Here is a 26,660-nt window from a genome sequence, read left to right on the forward strand (position 1 = left end):
CTTTGGATAAACCACATCTTTCAGGCTGAGTGAAAAACAGTAAAACCAATGGGGCTTATGAAAAGCCATGGCAAAATAAAAGAAAGGGGACACTGTCTTGGAGTGTAAGGAAGAATGTGTTTCTGCACTATCTAACTATATAAAAATTATTAAAGTAGTCTTAAAATTGCTGTCATTTTGGGGCGCCTAGGTGGCACAGCAGTTAAGCGTCTGCCTTCGGCTCAGGGCGTGATCCCGGCGTTCTGGGATCGAGCCCCACATCAGGCTCCTCCACTATGAGCCTGCTTCTTCCTCTCCCACTCCCCCTGCTTGTGTTCCCTCTCTCGCTGGCTGTCTCTATCTCTGTCAAATAAATAAATAAAATCTTTAAAAAAAAAATTGCTGTCATTTTAACAAGACATGCAAAGAAATGTTTATTATATTTTGCCCTATTCCAAAAAGAATATAATGTGTCCAATAAGGATATAGCCAGGTCAAATAAATTTAAGCTGCATTTAAGAGAATTAATCTAAAGGGAAAACAAAATTGAAATTACAATGAACACAAAAACGAAACCCAAAACACGAAAGTGAACCATGAGGACACCGTGTTTGCTGGAGTTGAGGCACAGTGTGACTCCAGTTTTTCTATCAAATACAGACTTAGGTAGATGAAAATGATAATAAGCTAAAAACAAACTACTTTGTAAAGAAGCATAATTATTCCTGATTAAGTCAAGAAGACATTTCCCCAGGGGTCATTATTGCTGATTGTAATAATTACTGTATATGAAACTTTTTACATGCAAGGCCCTTACAACAAGTTTTCATAGAGAGAGAGAAGTGCACATATACACACATAGATATCCGCATATATCAAATGTAATCCCCCCAAAAAACCTATTAAGGAAGTATTTTCCCCCACATTATAGATGTTATTTAAAAAAGAAAAAGTAGTGAGAACATCATCAAAAATTGGTGAGAACCAATAAGAAAATGTACAAGGCTACAATAATAAAGACTGTGATTTAGGGTAAACATATAGATAAAGGGGCAAACGTGCATTAAAAAGACATTTGGTAACGAAAGTATCAAAATGAGTGATTACAAGACTATTATCAAACAAGCCATATTGGGGATATCAGAGTCTCCCCGTACTCTGTATCAAAATACCTTCCAGATGAATTAGAGCAAGGACATTTGAAGTGTGAAACGGTAAAAAAACAAAGAGAAAATATCATCTTTCATCTTGGGTGGTCAAGAACTTTCTAGGCCTAAAAGAAGAACAAATTTGACTTTTCAAAAAGTCCAAAGTAACCGCCATAAATAATTTTTAAGAACAGAGGAAAACATGAAGATACAACCTTAATTTATAATGCATGTCAGAAAGAAAGTGTTGAATGGACAAGATCTGTTTGTTGTTTTTATTTTTGGCTAATGGTGATGTGCACTGCTGGCAGAAAGCCCTCTCACACATTGCACAGGGCAATGAACATTTGTGTAACTCTTCTGGGAATCCGTTTTTCATTATAGATGAAGACACCAAAAGGCATTTTTTCTCTTTGATCTAGCGATTGCATTTCTAGAAATCTACTCCAAGAAAATAACCAGAGATGCACACAAAGATTGATCTTCAAAAAAATGCTCTTTGTAGCATTCTTTACCATTGTGAAAATTTTGAGACAACTTTAATGTCCAACCACCATGAAATGTCTAAATAAATTTTAAATGTGGTGGCATGTCATATAGTTATCAAAACTATATTTTTACAGCCTAACTTATGAGGTAAGCCATGTGTGACACTCGTGGGGATGATAAAATATGAAGCAAAAAAAGTGCAATAACATCTATGTTTGTGACTGAATTCAGTCTTGTTTCAAATACGTATAAATGCCCCCCCAAATATAATGTGTCCCTTTATATATCTACTCTTACGAGAGACATAAAAGTTGTGCAAGACTAATTTTAATTACATAATAAGACTAGTTTTAGTTCATGACTTGTAAAATCAGCTTTGTTAAAGTCAAATGATTTCAATTAAACATTTATTTGTAAACATCTATCAAATCTATTTTTCAAGGTATTAGAGTACTAAAGAAGCAATATCAGAATAGAGCAAGGCTTTGAAATCTATGTTTGTGATAGAAAAGAGCAAACAATATAATTTGCAGTAAAGCTCATTATTTGTGAACTTAGTGAAGAAAAATGAGAATCAAAGCCCATTCAAAGAGAGCAAACAATGGCAAACTCCATTTCTAAAGGGTTGGGTTTTTTTTTTTTTAATGCAAAACTATAAGCTTTTTCTGACTGTAGTTGCTTTCTATCTGAAGCCACATAAAAAAACCTTGCTCTTGAGCGTTGTTATTCAAACCAATGGTAAGAAAACCCTGAAATTTCCTGTGTAGACTCCATGGTACTTTCCTTACAGAAGTTTTCTTGATAAATTCTCCGCTTATTTAACAACAGAACACACATCTGCACTTTTAGGAGCCCTGTTTCATTTGGATATGTTACTAAGTCTTTATTGCACCAAAAGTAAAATGCCAACTTTCATCTGCGATTTTATAGCCCATATTTGCCAATGAAACCATCATTTACATCATGAAAATTGAATATGACTGACATTAGCAAAATCACTAATTAAGAAATAGGGCATAAATACTCCCAGAAACTTGACAGTCTGTTCTATGAAGAAAATTAATTCAGAAGTTTCCTATTTGCATAAACCTCCAGGTCTCATTTTCACAGCTGTTTGTTCTGTCAGCTAGATGGTTGCATTTCAAAATTATTTTAACATAATCGGTGGGAAGTATACCTTTCAACTAAAAATATCATGCTCTGCAAGAAAGATTGTTAGGGGAAGAATTTAAGTTCATTCAGTTCATCTTGATATTTTTTTCCTTAAGATAAATGTTTCTAATCCAGGAACTTTAACATTTGAGTCATAAATGATTAATATATTTTTATTATTAAAACAAATTAAAATTCCGTGATTTTAGATTCTCATGGGAATGAAAACGTTATGTTCTTTCCATGTGGAAAAATGTTAGTGAGTGGAGCTTATTTTAGCAAAGATTAGAAGATACTGGAGATATCTATTTTTCCTCAGTCAGTTGAGCATAATATGGAGTTTTAGACATGTACCCAGTACTGTGTAAGACAAAGAAGGTAACCGTTTTAAATATTACAAAATTGATAAAATTGACAGTAATTTTCAGTAATTTAGATCATGAAAGGAAATCAGCAGTTATTAGATCTTAAGATGCCTTGTACCTGCAGTGTTCAAAAGGAATTTGAAGGCAACAGATCCCAGCCTAGAGACGCGGGGCCACCGTTCGCTCCCTGCGGCCTCGGTTAATCGTGAAGGCCCGTGGGCGCTGCCGTCCGGGCCGTGATCGTTCACGGGGCTGTTGCTCGTGTTGCTCTACGTAATGGACGGTTAACTGCTTCGGGAGCTGTACAGCGCCATGTAAATGCTAGTCATGGCTCAGTGTCTCTCCTCATGTCATTGTAATCTTACCCTGAAAGAAATCCCAGGAGACTACAGATCCATGATTTTGTCTGCGTTGTCGGTTACGGTGTTATACGTAGAAGTGAACCCAAGCCTGGCCGTTTAAAAGAAAAGCGCGGTTTGGATACACCTACAGACACTTTCAGGACTAGAAAAAGATTCACTGGCTTTTGCAAATGAGTTTCTGCCATCTCTCCTTTTACTCTTGAAATGATATTTAAGTGTAGGCTCTACTTAAAGTAATTTGCCGCTGGAGTAGGCATAACGTTCTGATGTCTGCTTTGCTTCTAATTACATTCAAGCTCATTTTGACATTTAAGGCCAATTACTTTAGTCTTGATTCACGACGGCTTTTCCATAGTGGTCTAAAATTTGACCAATAAACTGACTTCCCCCCACCTCTCTTTTTACTTGTTTAAATGGAATGATTGGCAACAAGCACATTTTAGGAATTATAGAAGTGAAATAAATAATGTGGGTTCATTTTGGAAAAAGCAAAGAACTGCTTGGTCTTTTTTGTCACTATAAAAGGCAGTTGCAGAATTAATTAAAACCTCCAGAGTTTCAACTTTCATTTCTTTCTCAATGACAAGGAATGAGGCATAGTCATTTTATAAAGATTAATATTTTAAATATTTCACTTCTACTAACAACAAAAGTAATTGGTTTCAACAGATCTCAAATTCCAAAAGAGTTCATCTAGAGAGAGAGACTGACATGACTCCAAAACCTTTACCATTTAAAGGTCACTGGTAACTGTACTCTCCAGAAAGGGCCCTGCAACAAAATCCAGTCAGTGTTTCATTGTGTTTTCAGGTCTCAGTGTATGTGATAACTTCAAGCACAGATCCTATTTTACAGAGCTGTCTATTATCAGTCCATTTGCTAGCACCGTGATTTTTACTGTTTATTCAATACTCGAATGAATTAATAGCACCAAACGGGAATTTATTAGCTTCTATTAGTAACAAAACTGTAATTTATAGGTAGCCTTTTTCTGTAATTTATAGGTAAAATATAGTCTGGGAAGATGGACTGGAAAATGTATTGTATGAAAACAAAGTTTTTGAATTGACGGCCGGTACCACTTAATAGATCATAAAATAGACCCACTGACAGCTATCGAGGACATGTAGGGAATCATTTAGTTCAAAGATAAAATGATGCCATCCAAAAGAGTCACAGTTTCAACATCGTGTGTCTCAGAGGAAATATCTTCTTAAAAATATAGTTTATCCAATATAATTTTGAACCTTATAAAAATGGAATCACACTGTATATGACATAAAGAATTTTAAGTCATAGAGACTGTATAAGAATTCTGAAATTTGAACAAGGGTTATTAAAGTTGTTTTTCCTTGAGAGAGATTTTTTTAAATTTTTATTTAAAAATGTTGCTTGTATGGTGATTTCATGTTTATAAAGTCCTCACACACACTCTGTTTATTTTGATTCTCAAAATAGTCTTTGGAGTGACGCTATCACACGTTTGAGGAAGCTCGGTGTCGGGACGGCTCGGTGTTTCTCCCAGAGCCACTAAGCCAGGCAGCAGTTTAATCCCAAACTCAGGCCCTGTGACTGCAGAGCTAAACACTTGGTTTTTGCCTCACCGCTCTGCCACTCACAGAAGGTTGAGGTCTTAGGCTCAGCTCATTCAACTTCTATTTTAAACGGCACCCTTAGCTCTCCCCTCTAGGAAGGCCATCTCTTGAGAGTGAGGGCAGAGCTGAGGTGGATGAAGTTAGTCAGATGACAGATGACAAGAAGTTTTGGGAAGCTTGTGTCTGGTCTTGGACTCACCAAATACAGGGAAGAGGCTTGCTGGACAGTGTTGAGGCCCCTTTGGAAGCCAGGGGGAGGGGAGCCTGTTTTCCTAGAGGTAACCCTCTCCTCAGAGCAGCCGAATGGGTAGGCACAACCATGAGGAGTCAGACCCACCTAGGAGTTGGCATTTTGTCTGAGAGTTGGCCAAAAAAGAGAGAAAGATGGAGATTGGAGAACTAGGAAAAGTGTAACTGAATTGATGGACCCTAGAATTCCATCTAAACCAGTAAGAAGAAATCTGAAGTAAAGAAATGGCTATTGCCAATGGCTTTGGCTATGTTTTCACTCCAGATTTCAAATCCACAGAGTTTGTATTTATGGATAACTCCGTTTCACCACAGTAAGTGGTTGTTCTTAGAACTTTTATTTACTGTAGGTTTTAAAATACATTAAAAATGTCATTTTTATTGGGTTTTTCAACCCCCAATTCTCCATAAGACCTTGATCTTGTCAGTCATGATTTTGCCAGCCAGCATTAGGTAAGTCCAACATTTACTATTTGTTGATATCATTTTAAATATTACAGATGTGAGGAGCACCTGAGTGGCTCAGTCAGTTGAGCATCTGACTCTTGGTTTTGGCTCAGATCATAACCTCACAGTTGTGGGATGAGCCCGGTGTCAGGCTCTGCACTGACCATAGAGTCTGCTTCAGATTCTTTCTCCCTCTCTGCCCTTCCCCTTGCTCATGCTCTCTCTCTCTCTCTCTCTCAAATAAATAAATAAGTAAATCTTTAAAAAAATTATAGCTTTGAATAGTTGAGTAAGTTTCAAATAAAAGGAACTATACAACAAAATATTAAAGGATCATGACATAAGTGGGTTTTTCAGAGGATAAAACTTCTCAACATTTTACTGCTATTTGAGTGGGGAAAAAGAAACAAGGACATTGAGTAGGTGACTAATTAAGGCAATTAAAACCAAAGGAGGTGTCACTTTTGTACTCAGTGAATACCATCAAGTCAGATCTTCTATTTTAGGGCTGACTGGTAGTAAGACACAGCAGGGACACTCTCCATAAAAAGGTTGAGCCACTATATAAGTTGTCAAATGGATTTCATTTTGAAAGCAAATCTATTATAGAGAAAGAATTCTTGAAACCAGCTAAAGTAGATAAAATAGATGTTAATTACATTATAAAATGAAAGCTGTATGTCAACATGGGTGGTATTCTTCACCATGTTTTAAAATGTTTAATGTGTGTATTTTTCAAAATAAATATCAGTTTTTACATATATTTTAATACAAAAGGTAAAAGGCATATTAAGTGAAAAGGAATTTTTATGTCCACACAAAAACCTGTACGAGAATGTTCATAGCAGCATTATTCACAAGAGCCAAAAAGTGGAAACAAAACAAATATCCATCAACTGAGGAATAGATAAAATGTGGTCTGTCCTTAAAATGCAATATCAATTGGCAATAAAGTGCTGATGTATGATTGCATTTATAGAAGATGAGCAGAACAGGCAAATCCGTAGAGACAGAAAGTATATTGGTTACTAAAAGCTACAGGAGGAAAGAATGGGGAGGGAATGCCAATGGGTACATAGTTTTTGAGAGGAGGCAGAGATAATGTTCTTAAATTAAATAGTGGCAATGTTGTACAATTCTTCAACTAAACTAAACGCACTTAATTGTAGACTTTATTTATTTAAAGTATTATTTATTTTGGGGTGAGGAACAGAGGGAGAGAGAGAATCTCCAGCAGGCTCCCCACTGAGCAAGGAGCCCGACTCGGGGCTGGATCTTAGGACCCTGAGATCATGACCTGAGCTGAAATCAAGAGCCTGACGCTTACCTGACTGAGCCACCCAGGCGCCCCAACACTTAATTGGAGACTTTAAATGATTAATTTTATGATACGTAAAATATATCTCAGTAAAGCTATTACTTTAAAAAATCCAAAAGAGAGAATTTACCCCCTCTTCCTAGTTCCTCAGTCCTCCCCATTCCAGTCCCCAAAGTACTAAGTTTATTTTATAGGCTTTCAATCATTTTGAGGAACACAAGAACACATCTAGATTTGTATATTACAAATGGGATCATACTGTATATTCTGCTCGCTATATGTTGACCAAAACCTGAGGGGTTTACCCATCCTACTTTTTAAGAATATTTAATTATTTTTTAACCTAAATGGATATCCACACATACTCAAAACCCAAAACATGCATTGGGGCATCAAGTTACCAAAGGGCATCTATGATATCTTTTTAAAGTATTATGAACTGCTTTGCAAGGCCTGAACAAAGGCTTATAGCCTGTTTATTTCAGTATTGAGTAATACCCTTGCTTTGCTTTCACCTAACTCTAAGAAGGTCTAGCAGAAAGAGATTCCGAGTCAGAAATGGACCCTTGGGCCTTGAAAAAGTCCTGTCATTGATGAACCTGTCTCTGCCACCAACACTTTGGCATTTGGTGGAAGCCTGGTCTAGGGGACATTGTTCATCCCATCTGTGTTCGATATTCAAGGCTATTATTTGGAATAAAAGAGAAGCTATGAAAATACTTTATTTCTCCCTCTTTGGTAGTCTTATTTTTATTCAAGTCCCCTAATCTCAGTTTATGACGAGAACGAATAGTACCAAGTTATAGGGCTACTTGGGGGGGGGGGACTATTAGCTGTTTTAGTAGTGATATCAGGGAATATTGAGAATAAATGTGGAACTGAGACCAAGAACCAAGGTTGGATTTAACAGGATTTCCTCACAGGCTGGATGCTGGATGTGAGGAAATGAAAAGAACCAAAAGTATCTGTGAGGTTGTTGGCCTGAGTAACTTGGAGAATGGAGCTCTCATTCTTCTGAGATGGGAAGGAGACAGGAGGAACAGGTTTGAGGAATAGGACATAAAGAGTTTGATGTGGAATGTCTAATGCTTGAGATTCCTTTTTATACACATCCAAGTGGAGACATGGAGTTGATTCCAGGTGTGGGACTGGAGTCATCAGTATATAGGTGGTATTTAAAGGCATTGGAATGAGTGAGACCAACTAGTTAGCGCGTGTTGAGAGGCACAAAAGACATCAAAGGACCGAGCCCTGAGTCACCGCAGCTTGTAGAGATTAATCAAGGAAATGCCAGCCAAGGGGCCTGAGAAGGGCAGGCAGTGAATTTTGTGGCTCTTCATTGCAGTAGCTCAGGCCCTTCAGTGACCTCAGGACCATTTTCTCTGCTCTTAGATATGTTTTCTCCTGCATCACCCGCGGAACAGGTCACCTTGTCACACTCCTGCCTTGTGGCTTTTACTCTGTGCTCTGGTCTCGCCCTTTTTGTTCCCACATACCTGAGGGATATGATGCACTCCAATTAGAAAAAGGTGCTCCATGAGCCAGTGATTTTTACAACCTTTCTTCTCCAGTCAGTGAACATCACTGCCATTTCTACTCTGTGTTTTCTTTCCCACTTAACTTCTGTTCATTCAGAGATGTTTGCTTCCTTGGATTATCAGCATGCTCATAACTCTAACTTTTTAATGATCCCTCTTGCTCCTCCTGACCTGTAGAGCCAGTCTTCAGTTGTTCACCTTCAGATGCTACTGCCAACAATGCGATTTTTCTCTACAGCTTCCACTGCAGGTTCATTAGAGATGTTTTTGATTGATTTAGTTCTTTTCTGATGGGCCTGAGTTGTTTGTTCCTGATCACCTTAAATGCAACTGGCCATTCTCTGCTTAATGCCTCATCCCTGATTCCGTTAGTGTAGCCAGAGCACCGAAGTGGCTCAGTCCCTTAAGCATCTGCCTTAGGCTCAGGTCATGATCCCAGGGTGCTGGGATCGAGTTCCGCATTGGGCTTCCTGCTCCACGGGGAGCCTCCTTCTCCCTCTGCCTCTGCCCGCCCCCCTCTGTCTCTTGTGAATAAGTAAATAAAATCTTAAAAAAAACTTAGTGTAGCCAGGCACTGAAAGGGACTGACCTGTATAGTGGTGTTTAATATGTGATGATGTCATTAAAAATAAAAAAGTAGAAGCACTTGTAGGGGCTCCTGGGTGGCTCAGTCCCACCCAGGAGTTGAATGACCAACTCTTGATTTCGGCTCAGGTCATCATCTCAGGGTGGTGAGATAAAGCCCCATGTCGGGCTGGGGAGCTGGACTTGGGGCCTGCTTAAGATTCTCTCTCCCCGCTCTCTCTGCCCCTCCCCCCCACCCCACTTGCATGCACACCAGCATGCACTGTCTCTCTAAAAAATAAAATAAAATATTTTTTTTTTAAAAAAGTAAAAGCACTCGTAAACAAAGTTGTTTACTCCTATTTACATCTGTAGGTTTGGACTCAAGGAGTGAAATAGCAAAATCACAGACCCTCTGTCCCTAAAACCTAAGGAAACAAATAAAACAGTTAATTATAAGCCAGAAAAAATTACACCAGCAATAACCACACAAAGGCAAGGCCACAATTTTGTACCATTATCTTTGAATAGCAGCTACTAGGAAGGAGGGAGGAAAGGGGGGGAGAAAGAGAGAGAAAATCATAGAGGATGAACTCTCTAGGCTCATGACTTAAGCCTGTTTTCCAGACGTTGAGAAAAAAAATTAATTGGAAAAGCAAATCCTAAAACATGTATTCATCTCCCTCACTTTGAGGAGCTCGGGTCATGGGAACATGCGTAGACCTAGAAAAAGACAACAAGCAACCCCCAATGTAGAAATGACTTGTTCCAGCTGTTTTACCAGAGAAAATAAAATGCTAGATCTCACCATTTTATTTTTCCCAGCTAGGAAGAAAGCTTGAGAGTGAAAGCAAAATAATCATAATTTCCAAAAACGAATTGTCTCCCATAATAAACAAAAGTTTAGCACAATGAGAGTATGAAGAGGAAAGAAGGGAACAGAAGCCACAAGGGCACAGGTGGCCCTGGGGGCAGGGTGGTAAGGAGAGCCCCTCTTGCCTGTCCTCTCCCTTCACACAGAGAACCAAAACCAGCAGAATCAGCCTGTCTGCCTTCCGCTGGAGACGGCTGGGAGAGCGGTTGAATGGGAGGCCGCCAACACCTGGGACTGACTGGCTCTGGCAGCAGTAAAGATTTCTGGGACCTGTCTGAATTGAAGAAATATCTGAAGGTTGATATTCCAAGCATTACTTCCCATAGCCCCGGAGAATACTTCTATCCCTGAAGATGCCCCTCCTCAAACTGAGACAGCAAAACAGAGAGAAGAAACGCCAACTGACATTGAAACAGGACTCTGGGGAAGAGATTCTGGGATCACTTTCTGACACTATAACAGAACAAAAGATAAGAAAGTTAAAAACAAAGGTTCTGACAACTGTGGAGCAGATCTAAAAAACAGTTAGTCCAAGTTAAAGCAGGTAGTAAGAGGATCCCCAAGAAAAATGTCTGAGAGGAAGAATCAGATGGTTTTGGGGTAATTGAAGTCTTCAGGAGGAACAACTATAGGAGCGTTGACACTGGAATTTATTCCAAACAAGAGATGAAATCCATGAGAATCTGCAAGCTATAGGAAATAGATGGGGAAAAAGTATATATTTCTTCTCCCAATGAAATGTGTGAAAAGCAATCAGAAAATCTCAACCAAAACTAAACTGAACTAAACGGAACATTATGTAAGAAAGCAAAGATTCAAATAAAGTGCATGAAACTGGGCCAGATTCTGAGCGATCAGTGGAAAGGGAGAAAGGGAGCTGCTCCACCTGGAAGGTTTCCCGGCCGGTGCCATACAGGTTCTACACTGGAACCCTGGAAGAGGAAGTATGATATGAGAACATCGCTGGGCTCGACAGTGAACAGTATTTTCAGAGTCAACATATTGACTACCAATCTGTTGATTATCAGTGTACTGACAAGCATGAAAGACCAATGAGGACTGAAAAACATACTTAGACATACAGCTGTTGCTTATCATTCATTAAGAAACCCATCATCAGGTTTCTTTACTATGCAATATTTTAATGATACAGAATCATCTTGATTAAGTTTTTGAAAAGTAATATTAATCAGCTTAAGAAAAGTGTGGAGACCATATAAGAAGAAATATTTGTTCAGAATCATTAATAAAAACAATAAATGGAAAGATAAGCATTTCTATGAGATTGAAGAATAAGAATATCAATTTTTCTTAGATTAAAGTGATCTCAACAAATAAAACAGGATGTTTTGAGGAATTAATACATAAAGATAAATACAAGAATTCTGAAAACAAAAGTTTATGAGGAGCAGCTAGGAATCCTACCAGTTATTAAAATAAATGTATAATTACTAGACAATTTGGAGATGAGATAGATCGATGGAAAAGAATAGAAACTTAGAAATAGAGCTGAAATTATATGAGTATTCGGTATATAATAAAGGGGGTATTTCGAATTAGTGAAAAGATAGATTTTTCATTTATATTGTGCTGAGTCAGCTGATCTCCTATTTGAAAGAAAAAATAAGATTAATTCTTATCTCACTTCTTATACGAAAATAAATTCCAGGTTCGGGCTGATTTAAATAGTGACTTCTGGTTCAGCATGTTAAACATAATAAAATAAGGAAACTAAAACTACTTCATAAAAGTATGGTTACGTTTAAGTCTAATATTCCAGTGAGAGAAGTTTTGTGTTTTTTTTTTACCTTAGCTAAAAGAATAGCAAATTAGACCACATATAAATTTAAATTTAATGTTTGCAAAAATACCACAAATGGATAGAAGAAAATACCTTAAACATATATGACAGATAAAAGATTAGTTTTCTTAATTTATAAAGAGCTGGTGGAAACCCATAAGGAGGGACAAGAGGTCCATAGGATAGGAAATTGGTATTACATAAAAACAGGTAGCTCTGAGAAAACAGAGGACTTCCTCCAGGCCTTTGTTTCTTGCCCCAACATATATATCATACTCTTTTTCACCATGACAATCACTTGCCATCATTTTCCCCAAACAGTTCTTCCATCACCCAGAAAGGATACATTGGTATTTCTAACTTGCTCCTTGATAGCTTTACCATAGTTCTCTTATACACCGTATTTCCCATTTTGCCTTTTCTTAGAGTTGGTCATTTTCATCTTGTTCTATCACTCTTTGATTATAAATTTCTTAGTAAATGAAACTGTGTCTTCCTCATCTCAATCCCTGTCACCTCAAGCCTCCAGAAACCACGAACAATCCATGTTTAAGTAAATAAGCTAAGCAGACCTTTCAAGGGGCACACATTCTGTGGACAGTATAAGTGGACTTGAGTTACATCCTGACCATCAGGATTTAAATTTCTGGCTAAACTCTCAACAAAACTGACATAGCAACCTTCATGCAAGGCAAAAATTAATTTTCAGCCTGTGATAGATGTATTTCATGGCGCTACCTTTCATTGGTTTATCCACGTAAGCAGCTAGAAATACACACATTGTAACAAAACATTGCTCTCAAACATAATTCACAGCATCTTACAACATGGACTTTCAGGTGGCTAAGCTGTGTAGAAATGAGGGGTTTTTTTCTTCTGAGACTGAAAAGAGTAGAAGATAACCCCAGTGTTCTTGCCCACATTGCTTATCTGCCAGCAACAGGTTACAAGCCCATAGCTCCACGTTCCCGAGCATTTACTGAATGCGTAATAGCCGAGTATTCATGGGAGCTAATGCAGTGGAGGCAAACAAATTAATCTGGTTAGTGCCCAAGGCAGTTGAAAGGCACACCTGCATTTTTCGGTCTCTAGGTACTATGATTAAATGTTGGATTTAATCACAAGCTTGCCTGTCATTTGGGGGGAAAGAAATCCATGTTGGGTAAAATTCCCTTTATACTGGTGGGTGTTTTGATCTCCCCCTGTTGCTGTTCAGTCTTTAGGATGTACACACACTTTCACACTGGTGACATCTTTGTTGAAGAAAATACAGCAGTCTGATATTTTTATGTGAATCATCTTTGGAACTTGTGTTCCTTGTCTTTGGATGTAATAAATATTCGACAGAAAAAAAAACAGGGAAAAAATAATTGCCCTCATGGTAAGTGTTGGCATACTTACGAAGTTAAACGACGTGTTGCAGAATCTTCGGAAGCATTTTTGGGATGAGTTAGAGCTAATATTCTCTTGGGCGCCCTAGCAGGGGAAATATTATATTGTCCTTGACAATGCTGAGTTCAAGCATCAATAACAGCATACTTCATACTTTTGTGAACAAGACACATTGTAGGGTAATGAGATTATAGAAAAATTAACTCAAGGAGATGCTAAGTGTTTCATACATAGACAAAGGATAAGTGGAAAAACTTATCTCCTGGTATAAGAATCATTTAACAATTAATTGTTCCTTTGTTCAAATGGGTCCCCTATGTGCTAGGCGTTTAATGTCATACTTCTAAAACTGTTCGTTTAAGTGTCCCTAGCAAAGCAAACTGCTAAGAGAGTTTACTGTGTGGGGTACAGCCTGGAAAGTAGCGGGTTCAAGACCCCACTGAACACGGAATGTGATACTGGGAAAAGGACTTACTTTGGAGTCATAATGACTCAGTGTTAGTTGTTAGTGTCACACATTAGTAGAGTGACTTTGGGCTATCACCTATCATCTTAAAGCCTCATTTTCCTTATCTTCAAAAAGAAAGAGTCAGAGTAGATTATCTGTAGTGTCCATTTTGTCTCTAAGATCCTATCAGTGTAACAGGGCTTTTATCTTGGGCTTTGTTGGTCTTTGTAGTATCTCGGACCTTATTTCTTGGAATCTGAGAGCCCCCGTTTACATCTTCATTGTACTAAAGCCTATAAAGACATTTGTAAAGAGTCACTAGATTCCAATTGTCACTTCCGCAGACATAAATCATCATCATAAATCCTCATTAAGAAACATCTATTGACCACTAATGTATACAAGATACATGAGTCAGGGCTGTACATATAACCCTATATTTAACAAGAAAAACTTGTAAGAATAGAGCTAACCAAAGATCTTGGCAGAGAAAGTATGAGTCTTTTAACTTGGCTGGATTCTGTTGGAATGCTCTTTATTTATTTATTTATTTATTTTTTAATTTAGGTCTTGGCCTCTTTCATGGTCTTGACTCTGTGCTTTGAAAAGAAAACAAAAAATCATGAAAAATGTGTTTTTATTAAGTTGCTCAGTATGGCAAAGCATTTAGAAATATTTCTTTCTTGGGGCGCCTGGGTGGCTCCGTTGGTTAAGCCTCTAACTCTTGATTTTGGCTCACTCAGGTCATGATCTCAGGGTCATGAGATCAAGCCCTGTCAGCCTCCACACTGGGTGTGGAGCTTGCTTGAGATTCTCTCTCCTTCTCCCACTACCCAGCCCCTCTCTACTAGATGGATAGATAGATAGATAGATAGAGAAAAAGAAAAAGAAAGTAAGAAAGAAAAGCAAGAAAGAAAGATTTCTTTCTTAAGGAGTCTCATGTTTTTAACATAACTGAAATAATTTGATAGGTACTATAAAAGTAAAATTAAGGCTATTATTCTCATATGCCTTTAGACAATCGAATGTAATTCACTATAAAAATAAGTTGCACTTAGCAACAAAATAAAAATACAGTTATCTGTTGGAAATGTTAAATCATTATCTTGCTTAGAGAAAAGAAAAAAAAGTCAAATAAAAAGAGGTCCTGATTTTTTAAAAAATTTACTCTATAGTATTTACCCGCCCACAAGGCTAATGTTAATTCAGGGTGATTGTTTTAGTTTTCCACACTGAAAAGTTAGATATCAGGCTTTTAGGATCTCTAGTTCTCAGCTCTTTCCCATCTGTTGCATTAAGGCTGTTCTTCCTCTCATCAGTCAGATAAAAGTCCATAGTGCGATGAGAGTCACATACTAGTTTTAAACTGCATGCGTCCCTGAGCAGGTGTTTAACACCTCCGTTGTCTTCCTCCGCAGGCGTTTATGTCCATGTTCCAGATCCTCACCCAGGAAGGATGGGTAGACGTGATGGACCAAACCCTGAATGCTGTGGGCCACATGTGGGCACCTGTGGTGGCCATCTATTTCATTCTGTACCATCTCTTTGCCACTCTGGTGAGTTTAGCATTTCTTTTCAATTTTGTCTTAGAACCATAGTGGGATGAGCACCAACCGGTTTCTGTGGCCTAGTTTCCATTTCAGAACAAGAGCCAGAGAACCCATGTCAATAGTCCGACCAGATGAGGTCCCTTCCAGTCTCAATTCCTCGCAATCGATCTCCTTAAGGAACTAGATTTCAGATCTGAGTCGGGTGGCTCCGTCAGATACAAGTGTCCACGTGAGAGAAAACAAAATGAGGCAAGATGGAAATCCCGCATTCGTGTATCTGTTTCACCATCTCTAAGCATTCCCACTCTAGATAATCTAGGGATCAAGCCAGACTACATTATTATGATTGCTGCCGTTATTATTATTTATCATGTAGAGACACACTCTTCAGTGTCACCGCTTCCTTTTCCAAGACTGAGACTAGACTGAGGACAAGGTGAAGATCTCAGGCTACAGTGAGAAGTCAGCTCGGTGTTCTGGGGCTCTGTGACAGAAAAAAACACGTGGGAGAATATTAAAACTCAGAGCTACACATATTGTAAAAAGCATCATGAAAATGAAATACCAAAACCCAGGAAAAATTGACTTCTGTCACACCGCAGATATTTTCTTTTCAATGCATTTCTATTAAACAGAAAGAAAAAAGTTGTGAAATGTGGCCTTGACATACAAAGGGATGTAATCCTCAGGTCTTTTAATGGCAAAAAGTTCATCTCCTTACGATAAAAGCGTGTGTAATTAAGAAGCAAACTTAAGCTCTATTATGTTAAAAGTTCCAAGGTAAGAACCCAGATGTTCTCCTTTATCAGAAACACGTGAAATTTAAAAAACAAAAAAAGAAACAAACAAAAATCTGCTGTTGTTTATTGAAAAGCAAAATGTTTTATCATTTTATTCCTAGTATTTGGAACAACCAAGGTAGGTAATGCTCTCACTTTACAGATGATGAAACTGAGGCTCAGAGGAGTTAAGCAATTTGCCCAATGCCACGTAGAGTGTAAATGCTGGAGCCAGAATGTTCCCACGTCTTCCTGGTCTCCTAGCCTGTGGTCATTCAGCTACGTCGCTGTTTCCTTAGATTGCAGAGTTCCCCACTATCACTGAAAATGTCTTCATGGAATCAAACCTCTGCCCAAGAGTCACTAAAATAAAACAGATTACAAATGAGTGCCAAGGTCCCTTCCAATTCTAAATATGAACCATGTAAGTGCTTCAGAAACTAGATTTGTCCGAGGTTGCGTTTGCTACAGGCAGAGCGTTTCTTTCAAAACAGACACATCCATCAAGCAGTGTATAGGGATGTATCGTTACGTGGTGTGAAGTTTTAGGTTCAAGCAGTAGAATCACATAGAAGTAGTTTTGGCATTTTTCACATGGGGTGACTTTTAAAATATGCACAAAAAGAAAGAACATTCAGCGGGGGGAATGGAGGCCCGGCTTCCAGGGCAAAATCTGCCCACGCTGCAGGACATGTGGCCCTGAGTGCTTTGCATCCTCCCTTCCAGGACCTTTAAGTCTCTGTCATTCATTCATTCATTTACTCATTCATTTACTCATTTGTGAATTCAACTAATGTTTATTAAGCGTCTACTATGTGTTTAAGTTCCTTTGAAACTATGGAATAGCTTGGAGACTACTGATCAAGGGTTCAAAGTAGGAGAGATATGATTGAAATCATCCGTGTATGGTAATAATCTATCTAGTTGCTTTTCTATTAAAACCGTATACTTGTTTGCTATCCTCATGGCAGATTTTTCACATAGATTTAATCCTTTAGTGAGAGTCCCACACGATATGAAAGCAAGAATAAAAATGATTCAACCTAATAAACTGTTTACCAAAGCAATTTTTTTCAAGTGACCTTCTGTAGAGATCACTAATATGACGAAATAAAATATTAAATCTGGTGCATTGACTTCTTGGGCAGTCTGAATTTTCTTTATGGGGCCAAAACCATGGCACTGACTGTGGAACACTGAAGCATTTCCACGGACTCCCAAGGGCTCACCTGCATGCCTGGGAATTCTCAGAGCACATCTGGAAAACCTGCATGTAATTCTGCCTTTTCGTTCTACTGAGTCAAGTATCTGCCCAAAACATTTACTGTAATTTTTCCATCATGACTTTCAAAAAGTGGTTCTAAGTTAAAACTATAAATTGAAATGATTTCTTCTTTTATTCGTAATCTTTTCCAAATCTGGAAAGCAATGAGGGCACTTGAAATAAGGTGAAGTACGGCTGTGGCATTCAAAGTCTAGATTCGGGTTCTAGCTCTGCCAGTCACGAGATGGGTGACTTTGGAAGAATCAGACAACTTCCCTAACCTGTCATATCGTATCTGAAAGTGAGGATAATAGCGCCCCACACGCCTACTTTCCATGATTGCCATCTACACGTGAGCTGTATTTTTGAGGGTGTTTTAGCCGTGGAATGTGAGAATGATCGCAGCTATCCCCAACACTGCGTTTAAATAACATGGTGTGTGCATTTAAAGGTATGCCTTCATGAATGCTAAAAATTTATTATGTTAGTTCAATTGCTTTTAATTTATGGAAGTAAAGTATTATTGATCAATTTTAAGTGTCATTCATGCCCCTTCCTGGACCGAGTCCTTCTCTGCCTTAATCTTTCCTTCTTTCCCCACAACTCTTCTCCCAGACGAGGATTAGGATGCATTTGGTCTGAATCTGTCTTCCAGTTTTAAGTCACATTTTACGGAATTTAACGTGCTGTCAACTATAGGAAGACTTATTTTGTTTAATATTAACAAAAAACAACAATTAAACCATACGCATAGATGATAAGGTGCACACCAGTTCCAGAGTTGTTAAACGTGAGAATAAAATGTCTTAAAATCAACCAAGTGCAGTAGTTTCCCTCATATATATATGTATCCATCAAAAACATGTAGTGCTTTAAATTTAAGGTTATAATCTACAAACATTTTATACCATTAGTTTGTAAGATTCATATTAATTTTCTAGTTTGAGAAGCTGTGCCCCAGGGCCCTGATGGCCGTCTGTGGGGAGATGTCCACGAACACTTCTATCCCTACTGTGACCACACACCATGCTGAGGTCAATTTATAGTTGATCATCATTTCCCTCCTTAAGATCATTAGTAGTGGCAATTTTCAGAATAAATGATATTGAACTCTACATACATTCTCAGTTATGTTTGTCAGCAAAGACTGTTTTCAAAATATTTTTGTCTTGATAAAGTTCACTTGGTCATTAGTATATATAGTCTTTGAATATATGGAATATGACTGACTATGCCATAGTGGCTTCTCAGGCCTTCCTGGTGGACGGTTAGGTTGTTTCCCAATGATTTGCTCTCAGACTGTTGCAACTAATATGTTTGTGCGTTGTGTCCACTTGTGTGAGAGTGTCTCCAGGATGTATGCCAGAAAGTAGAATTCGGGATCCTGGGTCCTGCCCAGACGGCTCTGTAGCATGGGTCTGCAAGCCCACGTATCGGATCTGGTCCTGGGCCTTTATTTATACAGCTTGTGAGCAAAGAATGATTTGCGCATTTTTAAATTAATATATATGTACGCACAGGATATCGTCAGTGACGTCTCTTGGCCCTCTAAGCCTAAGATATCTCCCGTCTGGCCTTCTATTTGCTGACCCCCGTTCTGTGTGCGAGCTGCACTAATGCACCCTCTGGAGTGTTGAGAATCCCTGTGTTCTTTGTTCTCACTTCTAGTCCATATTGTTAGACTTAAGATTTTGACAGTCTGATGAGTTGGATGGTATTATCACTTGGCCTTCAACTTGCCTTTTTGCATATCAATTGTTAAGAAGGGAGCACTTCTTCAGGAGCTTACTGGCCATCTTTGCGACTCACCCAATTGTATTGTACGCTTCACCTATTTTCCTGGAGGCTCGTTTGTCTTTTTTAAATGCATTGGTTGGAGCCTCTAGATAGTAATCCCATAGGTGTTGCAAATCTCCTCTCTTAAGCAGCCTTTTGCGATTTCAGTGTATCTACGAGGGCTTTTGACATTAATTTTAACGTGGTCAAGATGATCAGTTTTTCACTTACGGTCAATATTTGTTCTGGACTCGTGCTTAAGAAATTGTTTCCCACCCTGAGGCAGTAAAAATATTCTCCTCTGTCTTCTTCGAATTGTGTTAAATTTCTGCCTTCCACCGTCAGGTAATCAATCGTAACATACTGTTTGTATGAAGCGTGAGCCAGATAAAATACACTGCTGCAATAAAACTCACATTGGTTTTTCTCAACCAGATTTATGGGAAGTTTTTTACATTTTGAGATATTTAGTTGGGCTGCCTGATTATGATACCTAAAGCCAAAAGGTCAACTACTCAGATTGTTAAATTTATAAGTGACTTTTTTTTTTAAAGATTTTACTTATTTTTATTTGACAGAGAAAGAGGCAGCGAGAGAGGGAACACAAGCAGGGGGAGTGGGAGAGGAAGAAGCAGGCTTCCCACCGAGCAGGGAGCCCGATGCGGGACTCGATCCAAGGACGCTGGGCTCATGACCTGAGCCGAAGGCAGACTCTTAACGACTGAGCCACCCAGGCGCCCCTATAAGTGACTTTTTAAATGAGAACTAATTAATTCAGTGAAAGAAAATGCTCCATATCACTAAATTAAATCTATTAGTGCCGCTTCCAGACGGTACCACCCAAAGTCTTGGGACTGAAGCCACTTGCCCAGTTCCCCGGAGAGTTTGCCTGCAGCAGGATCAGCAGTCGCCCTGCTTTTCCTGACGTCCTCCAACCACAGTCACTACGATGGGCTCATCAAGTTAGCTCAATCTGATTCAGCCCCGTTTTCCTGAATCTCAGCTCCTCTAAGTACTAACCTACATCCTGGCCAGATTGGACGAGAGCTTAATCCCTGCCCTTTCTGAGGCTACAGCTGGTACAGAAGTAGGACTGCTAAACACAAACCAACCCACAGACCAACCAATAAAACCTGTCATTCAAGACCTAATGAGGCAAGTGATAAAAGGCTGTGGATTGGGGCGCCTGGGTAGCGCAGTTGGGCATCTGCCTTTGGCTCAGGGCGTGATCCCGGCGTTATGGGATCGAGTCCCACATCAGGCTCCTCCACTGGGAGCCTGTTTCTTCCTCTCCCACTGCCCCTGCTTGTGTTCCCTCTCTCGCTGTCTCTCTCTGTCAAATACATAAATAAAATCTTTAAAAAAAAAAAAAAAAGGCTGTGGATTGCCGTGGGATCAGTGCCCACATAATAAACTTCTGATGCACACTCATTTAACCCTGCCTGACCTGAAATAGTTAAACTATTGACAGTAGAACAGCTGGAGATGGTTTGTAGATTGACATGTAAACATGTGGATGGAGGCCCTAGGCTTCTGTGACACATGCATCGCATTCCCTTAAAAACTGAACACTCAGAAGTTAAAATCTCTATTCCGTAAGCCTGTCTTTGGGCTTGAACTTCATTAAAATGAGCATTTTTCTTGAATTGTATGCTTCCTTTTGCAAAATACTACAAAGCATTTTAAACCAAATGGGGGGGAAGTCCACATAAATATACAAGCTCTGCTTTGTTTTTTATCCACACTGGCCCCGTGGTGCCGCACAACCCAGGGAGTTCCTGATTTAGTCTTTTCAAGGACAGGCATATGCCAAGCAGCAAAACAAGAAGAAGAAAAAAAAAAAGGTTTGGCTGCAGTTTGTTCTGGAAAAAAAACAGCAGGCTATTCCATCGCCCCCTGGGGGCACCAATTTGTCAGCCCACAATGAAAATCAAGCTGAAGTGTATAGCAAATGCATATTCATAACCATTATCTATTGTCTCTTTAAAACATCTCTCTCATCCGCCAGGTATGTTTTGTGTATTTCCATCCTGACTGATTGCAGTTTATCGAGTGCTTGTGAAATTTGTCTTTTCCCCCACTTTTGCCAGTGATTAGGGGATAAGGGCTATGGAAGACTTACTTATCCAGTTGAAAGACTCTGGTTTTTTTTTCTCAGTGTTTTTCCCTTTATTATTGTTTCAAAGGAAAGCCCTGTGATGTGAATACTGAAAGGGAGAAAATGTAATTAAGCGTTCATTGTGGATAGTCTTTTTGTTACCTTTGAAGTGCTTAAATTAACACAGCAATCTCTTGATTTTGCTTCTATGGTGGCGGCTTTCTGAGAATAGTCATATTTTGCTGACAAAAATGGGCATTCCAAAGTGTAAATTAAATAACTTGATTTTATAGAATTCATTTAAAAGTGCATCTGTGTTGAACATATCCCATTTTACATTGCTCTGATTACATTTGACTTTTTGTTGACCTGTGTAAAAAACGAGATTGTTTCCAACTACAGCTCGCAAGACAACTTAGGATAGTGTGATTCTAAGTGGTGAGAAGGAAAAAGAAAAACACAGGATTATGCAGTGTTGACCAGATGCCTGCTGTGCTTTTACTGTATGCTTGAAAATAATTTTTAAAAAGGAATTATTAATAAAGTTCACTGTCGAGAGAGAAATAAGATTAAAGATGACATTTCAGCTAATGGGCTGTCGTTAAGCTTATCATAAGGAAAAGAAAGTAGTAAAAGTAAACTTTAAAGAAGTGGGAAGGGAGAGGGGAAGATGTATACAGAGCAAGAACATGACTGTATGCAGAGTTAGAATGCAAAATAGAGGTAGAGATTCTTAGCCAAGAAAACCCACTCTCAAGTGGGAAGGCTGCCCTCTTTCAGAATAAACTGTGACTTTCAGCGGTTTGCGGCATGCTGACCCACACGTTGAATGTTAGGTAGAGAGGATGAGCACCCTGGTGTGCTGGGCAGAATGGTCATATCACAACAAAACTGGAGGGAATGATGAGACTGGGAGCACACCTGCCTCTGCTTCTGCTTCTGCATTCTGTAATCTACCAAACCGTGCTGAAATGTGTTCTGGGTAAAAGGAAGGAAAACAGATTAATTGTCTGTTGTTGAATGTATAAAACTTAAAACATAGCAAATACCTAGCAAACCTTTAGCTCAGGAGAATCTGACTTTTTTACTGGAGTGTGAGGAGTGAGAGGAGTAGTCAGAGGAGGAAAGAGGAGTCTTAAGATTTTGTGGTATTAAGACAGTAGGGCAGGAACCATATCAAACCTGGAAACAGATGCTTTGAAATCCACGAAGCTAGAAGGTCAGAATCCCACCAATATGTTGGTATGTCATTCATAAAAATTCTAGGAACGAGATTTGCCAGGCTTCCACAGACTTAATATGTGGCATTTTCCCCACTAAATGCATTATCAAGGCTAAAAATATCTTGAGAATAGACGTTATAATCGGAGCAAACTAGAAGAATTAGGTACCTATGATATTTTAATAGTTATTCTACACCTTTTCATTGAAACTGGTGATTTATAATGTATCGATATTGCTTATAAAATAAGGAAGTGGGTAAATCACATCAGTTGTCTATTACATGGTAGAACAAATACTTGTGTTGCATATTAACGTGATGGGATGTTACAGACCTGTTAAGAGTGGATAGTAGCCAAAGCATAAATATATATACATATATACTATATATATATATAGTATATATGTATATATATTTATGAACTTCTTTTTTTAAAGCATTGCACAAATTAAATACCACTGTGTTGAAAGTCTATGTGTGCCTTAACAGAGCTCAAGAGGAAATGAAGGGCTGGACCATTAGCCTCTTTCTCCCCTGAACATGCATCATTTACAAAACTGTGATGTAGTATTCTGTGCCACGTTATAAATTCAAGTATTATGTAAATCTAAATATTAAAAAAAATAAGTAAGGCAGAGCTGGTTGACTGCCTAGTTTAGAATTGGCCAAGTGTAAAGGTAAAAGTGTTCCATGGAAATGACGAAGCTCTTGTGAATCAGTGTGGTGAGTCCCCGTAAAAAAATATTTATTATATCAAAAACATTTTAATATAAACCTGTGAATCACACATAATAACTGGAAAACCTATTGGCACAGCAGTTGTGACACCTGTAGGTAAACACTGAAAGTAAGACTCAGACGTCAGTGTAATGGGTTCAGATTATTCATGAGCATTACCTCAGCTCTCTACAAAAACAGAACAAACAAATGAAACAAAGAAAACACACAGAGAATCGGGAGACAGTTCACGCTTCCAGATGAGGACTTGCCCCCCACTCCTGTGACTTCTGGGGGGAGAAGTGGTCAACACCCAGACCAGCATGCACCCTCAGCCCAACTGTGCACAACACCAGGTCTGTAGGAAAAGAATATCTTACTGACAACAAGTACATTAAATATGATGGGAGCGGAGCTGTCAGCCTCCCTTCACTTCTATTCCTTTATCACGGTGGTTATTGCCACCTTATTAGAGTCTGAGAAAGAACTACAAAGTAATTCTCACCTCCTTGCAATCGCAGCAGCAAATCCCGCCCCTCCTGCACCTTCTATATCCACTCCAAACAGGCGGTCAAAGCCAGACTTCGGTCTCCACCTTATCCCCATGCTCGGCGACAGGGACCAAGCTGAAAGTCCATGGCCAAATGGAATTTCCTCCTTTCGGGAGGAAATGCGAGCTCCACACAGATTTTTAAATATGGTTTCTATAGGCGCCATCACACTATCAGGTTAATTAAGCAGTGAGGCCGAAACATGCAGATATTTGTTGAATGAACTTAAGTTTAATGATGGTTGAAAGCAAACTCTAAACTTCCTCATATTATTCGCGAATGTGTTGCCCAGACCCCTTCCCAACTGCTTAATTCTGTAGGTGTGGGGCTTTCAGATGGCATAGCTCCTGCATCGTTTTTCATAGCAAAGCCAAAGTTTTTCCTTTTTGAGTCTTGCCTTCTGTCTACCCCGAAAATTCAACTCCTATCTGCACGGGAAGGAGAAACCACGGCCAGCATCCCACATCTGTCTCTCTGTCCTGCTCTGAGGAGAGCTTTTCTCTTTCTTCTCCAGGAAGAATGTATAAAATGATTGTTGGTTTTTTTTAAGTGACAAAACCTTATGTATTTAATAGCCCTTTGTCAAACTGTACTTTATACTGTCTAGTCACTGTTCCAATGAGCCAATTTAAAATAACTACATTATGCATAAAAAATTACATTTGGAAGGAAAAAATTAACAGAGAGGAAGCTAATGTCATCACTTAGTGATTATTACAACCTCCCTCTCATACTTCCCAGGCTCCATTGGTGGCATTTGGGCAAACTGCCACCCCCCTGTCCTACCTCTCTGGCCTCTGACAACCGTGCTCTGTCATACTTAACCACTCACCAGGCCCCTAATAAGCCACATGCTCCAAGGCCTTGTCTTCGCACATGGAAATCCTTTCTCATAATTGTCTTCTTGCCAAAATCATCTTTCTCCTTGCTATCGTGATATCTTGGTAGCACACGGTTAGACTTCATCAGTGCCTCACAATCTTAAATAAGTAGCGTTCAGAAGACACGCTGGCCCGTTGGCCCAGATCAGCTCTCAGAAGTCTAAATGTTCAGATGGTCTTCATACTTGTGTGAGCCTCCCTCTCAAACTCCCACCCCAACTTCTCTTCACATTCCTCCTTTCTGAGAAGAAATAACATTTTCCAGAACGGAGCTTGAGGAAGGCAGGGGTCCGCAGCATGTTTCCATGGTAGGGCGGCAGCCACACCCAGGGCCAGCAGCAGTGCTGGTGCCAACCTGGGTGTGTTCCTCATCCACGACTTGGCCCCACTTCTTGTCAGAACCTGGGGGGAGGTAGCCTCACTGGAGGCCCCACATGGATGCAGGGTGGCCTGCATAGAGCTGGAGATCTGGGAAGTTCTGAGAAGAGAGGGAGGCCTGAGAGAGCCTCAAGAACAAGTCTCTCTCAATTCCCACCTGCAATGGCAGAGCTTCCCAACTTCCTGAGAGTTGAGAGCCAGTGTGTAGGAACAACACTAGTGTGAGAACAGCAGCCCAGGCTAGAGACCAGGTGGAGAGTAGAGAATTGGGACCCCCAAAAAGATGGGTCCATGTCTTAACTCCTACACCTGTGAATTTGACCTTCTTTGGAATAAAGGTCTTTGCAGATGTAATTAAATTAATGTTCTTGAAATGAGACATCCTGGATTATCCAGGTGAGCCCTAAATTCAATGACAACTGTCCTTATAAGAAATAGATGAGGACAAGACACAGGAAGAAAGAGAAGACCACGTGAAGACAGAGGCAGAGGCCGGAGTGATGCTACCACATGCTAAAGACCACCTGGAGCCCCTGGAAGCTGGAAGAGGCAAGGTTGATCCTCTCCTGGAGACTTTTGAAGGAGCATGGTCCTGCTGACAACCTGATTTTGGACAGCTGGCCTCCAGAACTATCATAGAATATATTTCTGTTGTTTCTAGCCACCAAGGTCGTGCAATTTGTTACAACAGCCCTAGGAAACTAACACAGAGAGTGTCACTGAGAATCAGACCCTAGCAGGAGCTACGGGAACTAAGATGGTGATCAGTTCAGCAGAGGCCCCCAAACAAGCACCATCACTGCCCCTAAAGGGGGACAGAGGACGGGCCCCATGGCCACAGTGAACCAGACGCTGATGACAAGCATGTCCTTGATCTTAGGCCAGCAAAGGAGCATTTATGCAAATGTAACTGAGTTTCAAAGGACTAAATTGAATTGATTCAGTTTTCAGCCAGCAAACAAATGGAGGGTTTCTGGACTAAATTAAATTCATTTGTAGAAATATTAAGAAAATTATTTTAGTTTCTCCTATCTAAATTTATGTCTGTATATTTTCATGCAGGCTGTAGCACACCACAGGGTTGTCGGGAGAAGATTAAATGAAAAAAAGGGATAGCTGCAATTCATTGAGCTATTGTTGTTATTATCTGTAATATTTCACAGACAAGGGCCCCAAAACTCAGCGTCTGATGGCTACCTGAGGTTTCCCACCATGGTGCTCCTTCTGCCAGGCCGCCAAGCTACGGCGGCTCAATTTGATTGTGAATTTCATAGCGGTGAGCCCAATATCATATTTGTGTTCCTGACCAGGCAGGGTCTGACACATCAATGGAACCCAATCAACTGCCTGTCGAATTTAATCGAAGAACATAACCTCACTGTCCTTAAGTAGCCTGCCATCTGTCTGGTGTTGGGAAAATAATTAAAAATAAAACATCCTGCCAACCCAGAAAACCTCTCCACCAAGGTAAACGAGAAAGAAAACAGCCTTATTATTGAATCAGCACCAATCCAGACTGCAGTGGGCATCACAGGCAACCCGCTAAAGAGACGGCAAAGACAAAGCAATCTCACCTTGTATACGTATGGCCACGTTACATCTGTGTCCTCAAGATGAAAATAACTAGGCCTCGCATAAGAAGACTTGACAGCACCATTTGTTAGAGTTCCCCCTAAATTTACCCGGTAATTGGGGTGACCATCTGTGGTAGTTAATTACCTTT

The 26,660-nt window shown here is 39.5% G+C and overlaps 1 protein-coding gene across 1 annotated transcript in view; it reads left to right on the forward strand.

Moving 5' to 3' along the window:
• NALCN (sodium leak channel, non-selective) overlaps window positions 1–26,660 on the forward strand; it is a 300,199-nt gene that overhangs the window by 163,909 nt on the left and 109,630 nt on the right. The window contains exon 14 of the mRNA XM_044381929.3: window positions 15,140–15,277. Coding sequence (XP_044237864.1) covers window positions 15,140–15,277 — 138 coding nt within the window. The remainder of the gene's footprint in view (window positions 1–15,139; window positions 15,278–26,660) is intronic.

The sequence above is a fragment of the Ursus arctos genome, unplaced genomic scaffold (genome assembly GCF_023065955.2).
Source record: "Ursus arctos isolate Adak ecotype North America unplaced genomic scaffold, UrsArc2.0 scaffold_10, whole genome shotgun sequence".
NCBI classification, from domain to species: Eukaryota; Metazoa; Chordata; class Mammalia; order Carnivora; family Ursidae; genus Ursus; species Ursus arctos.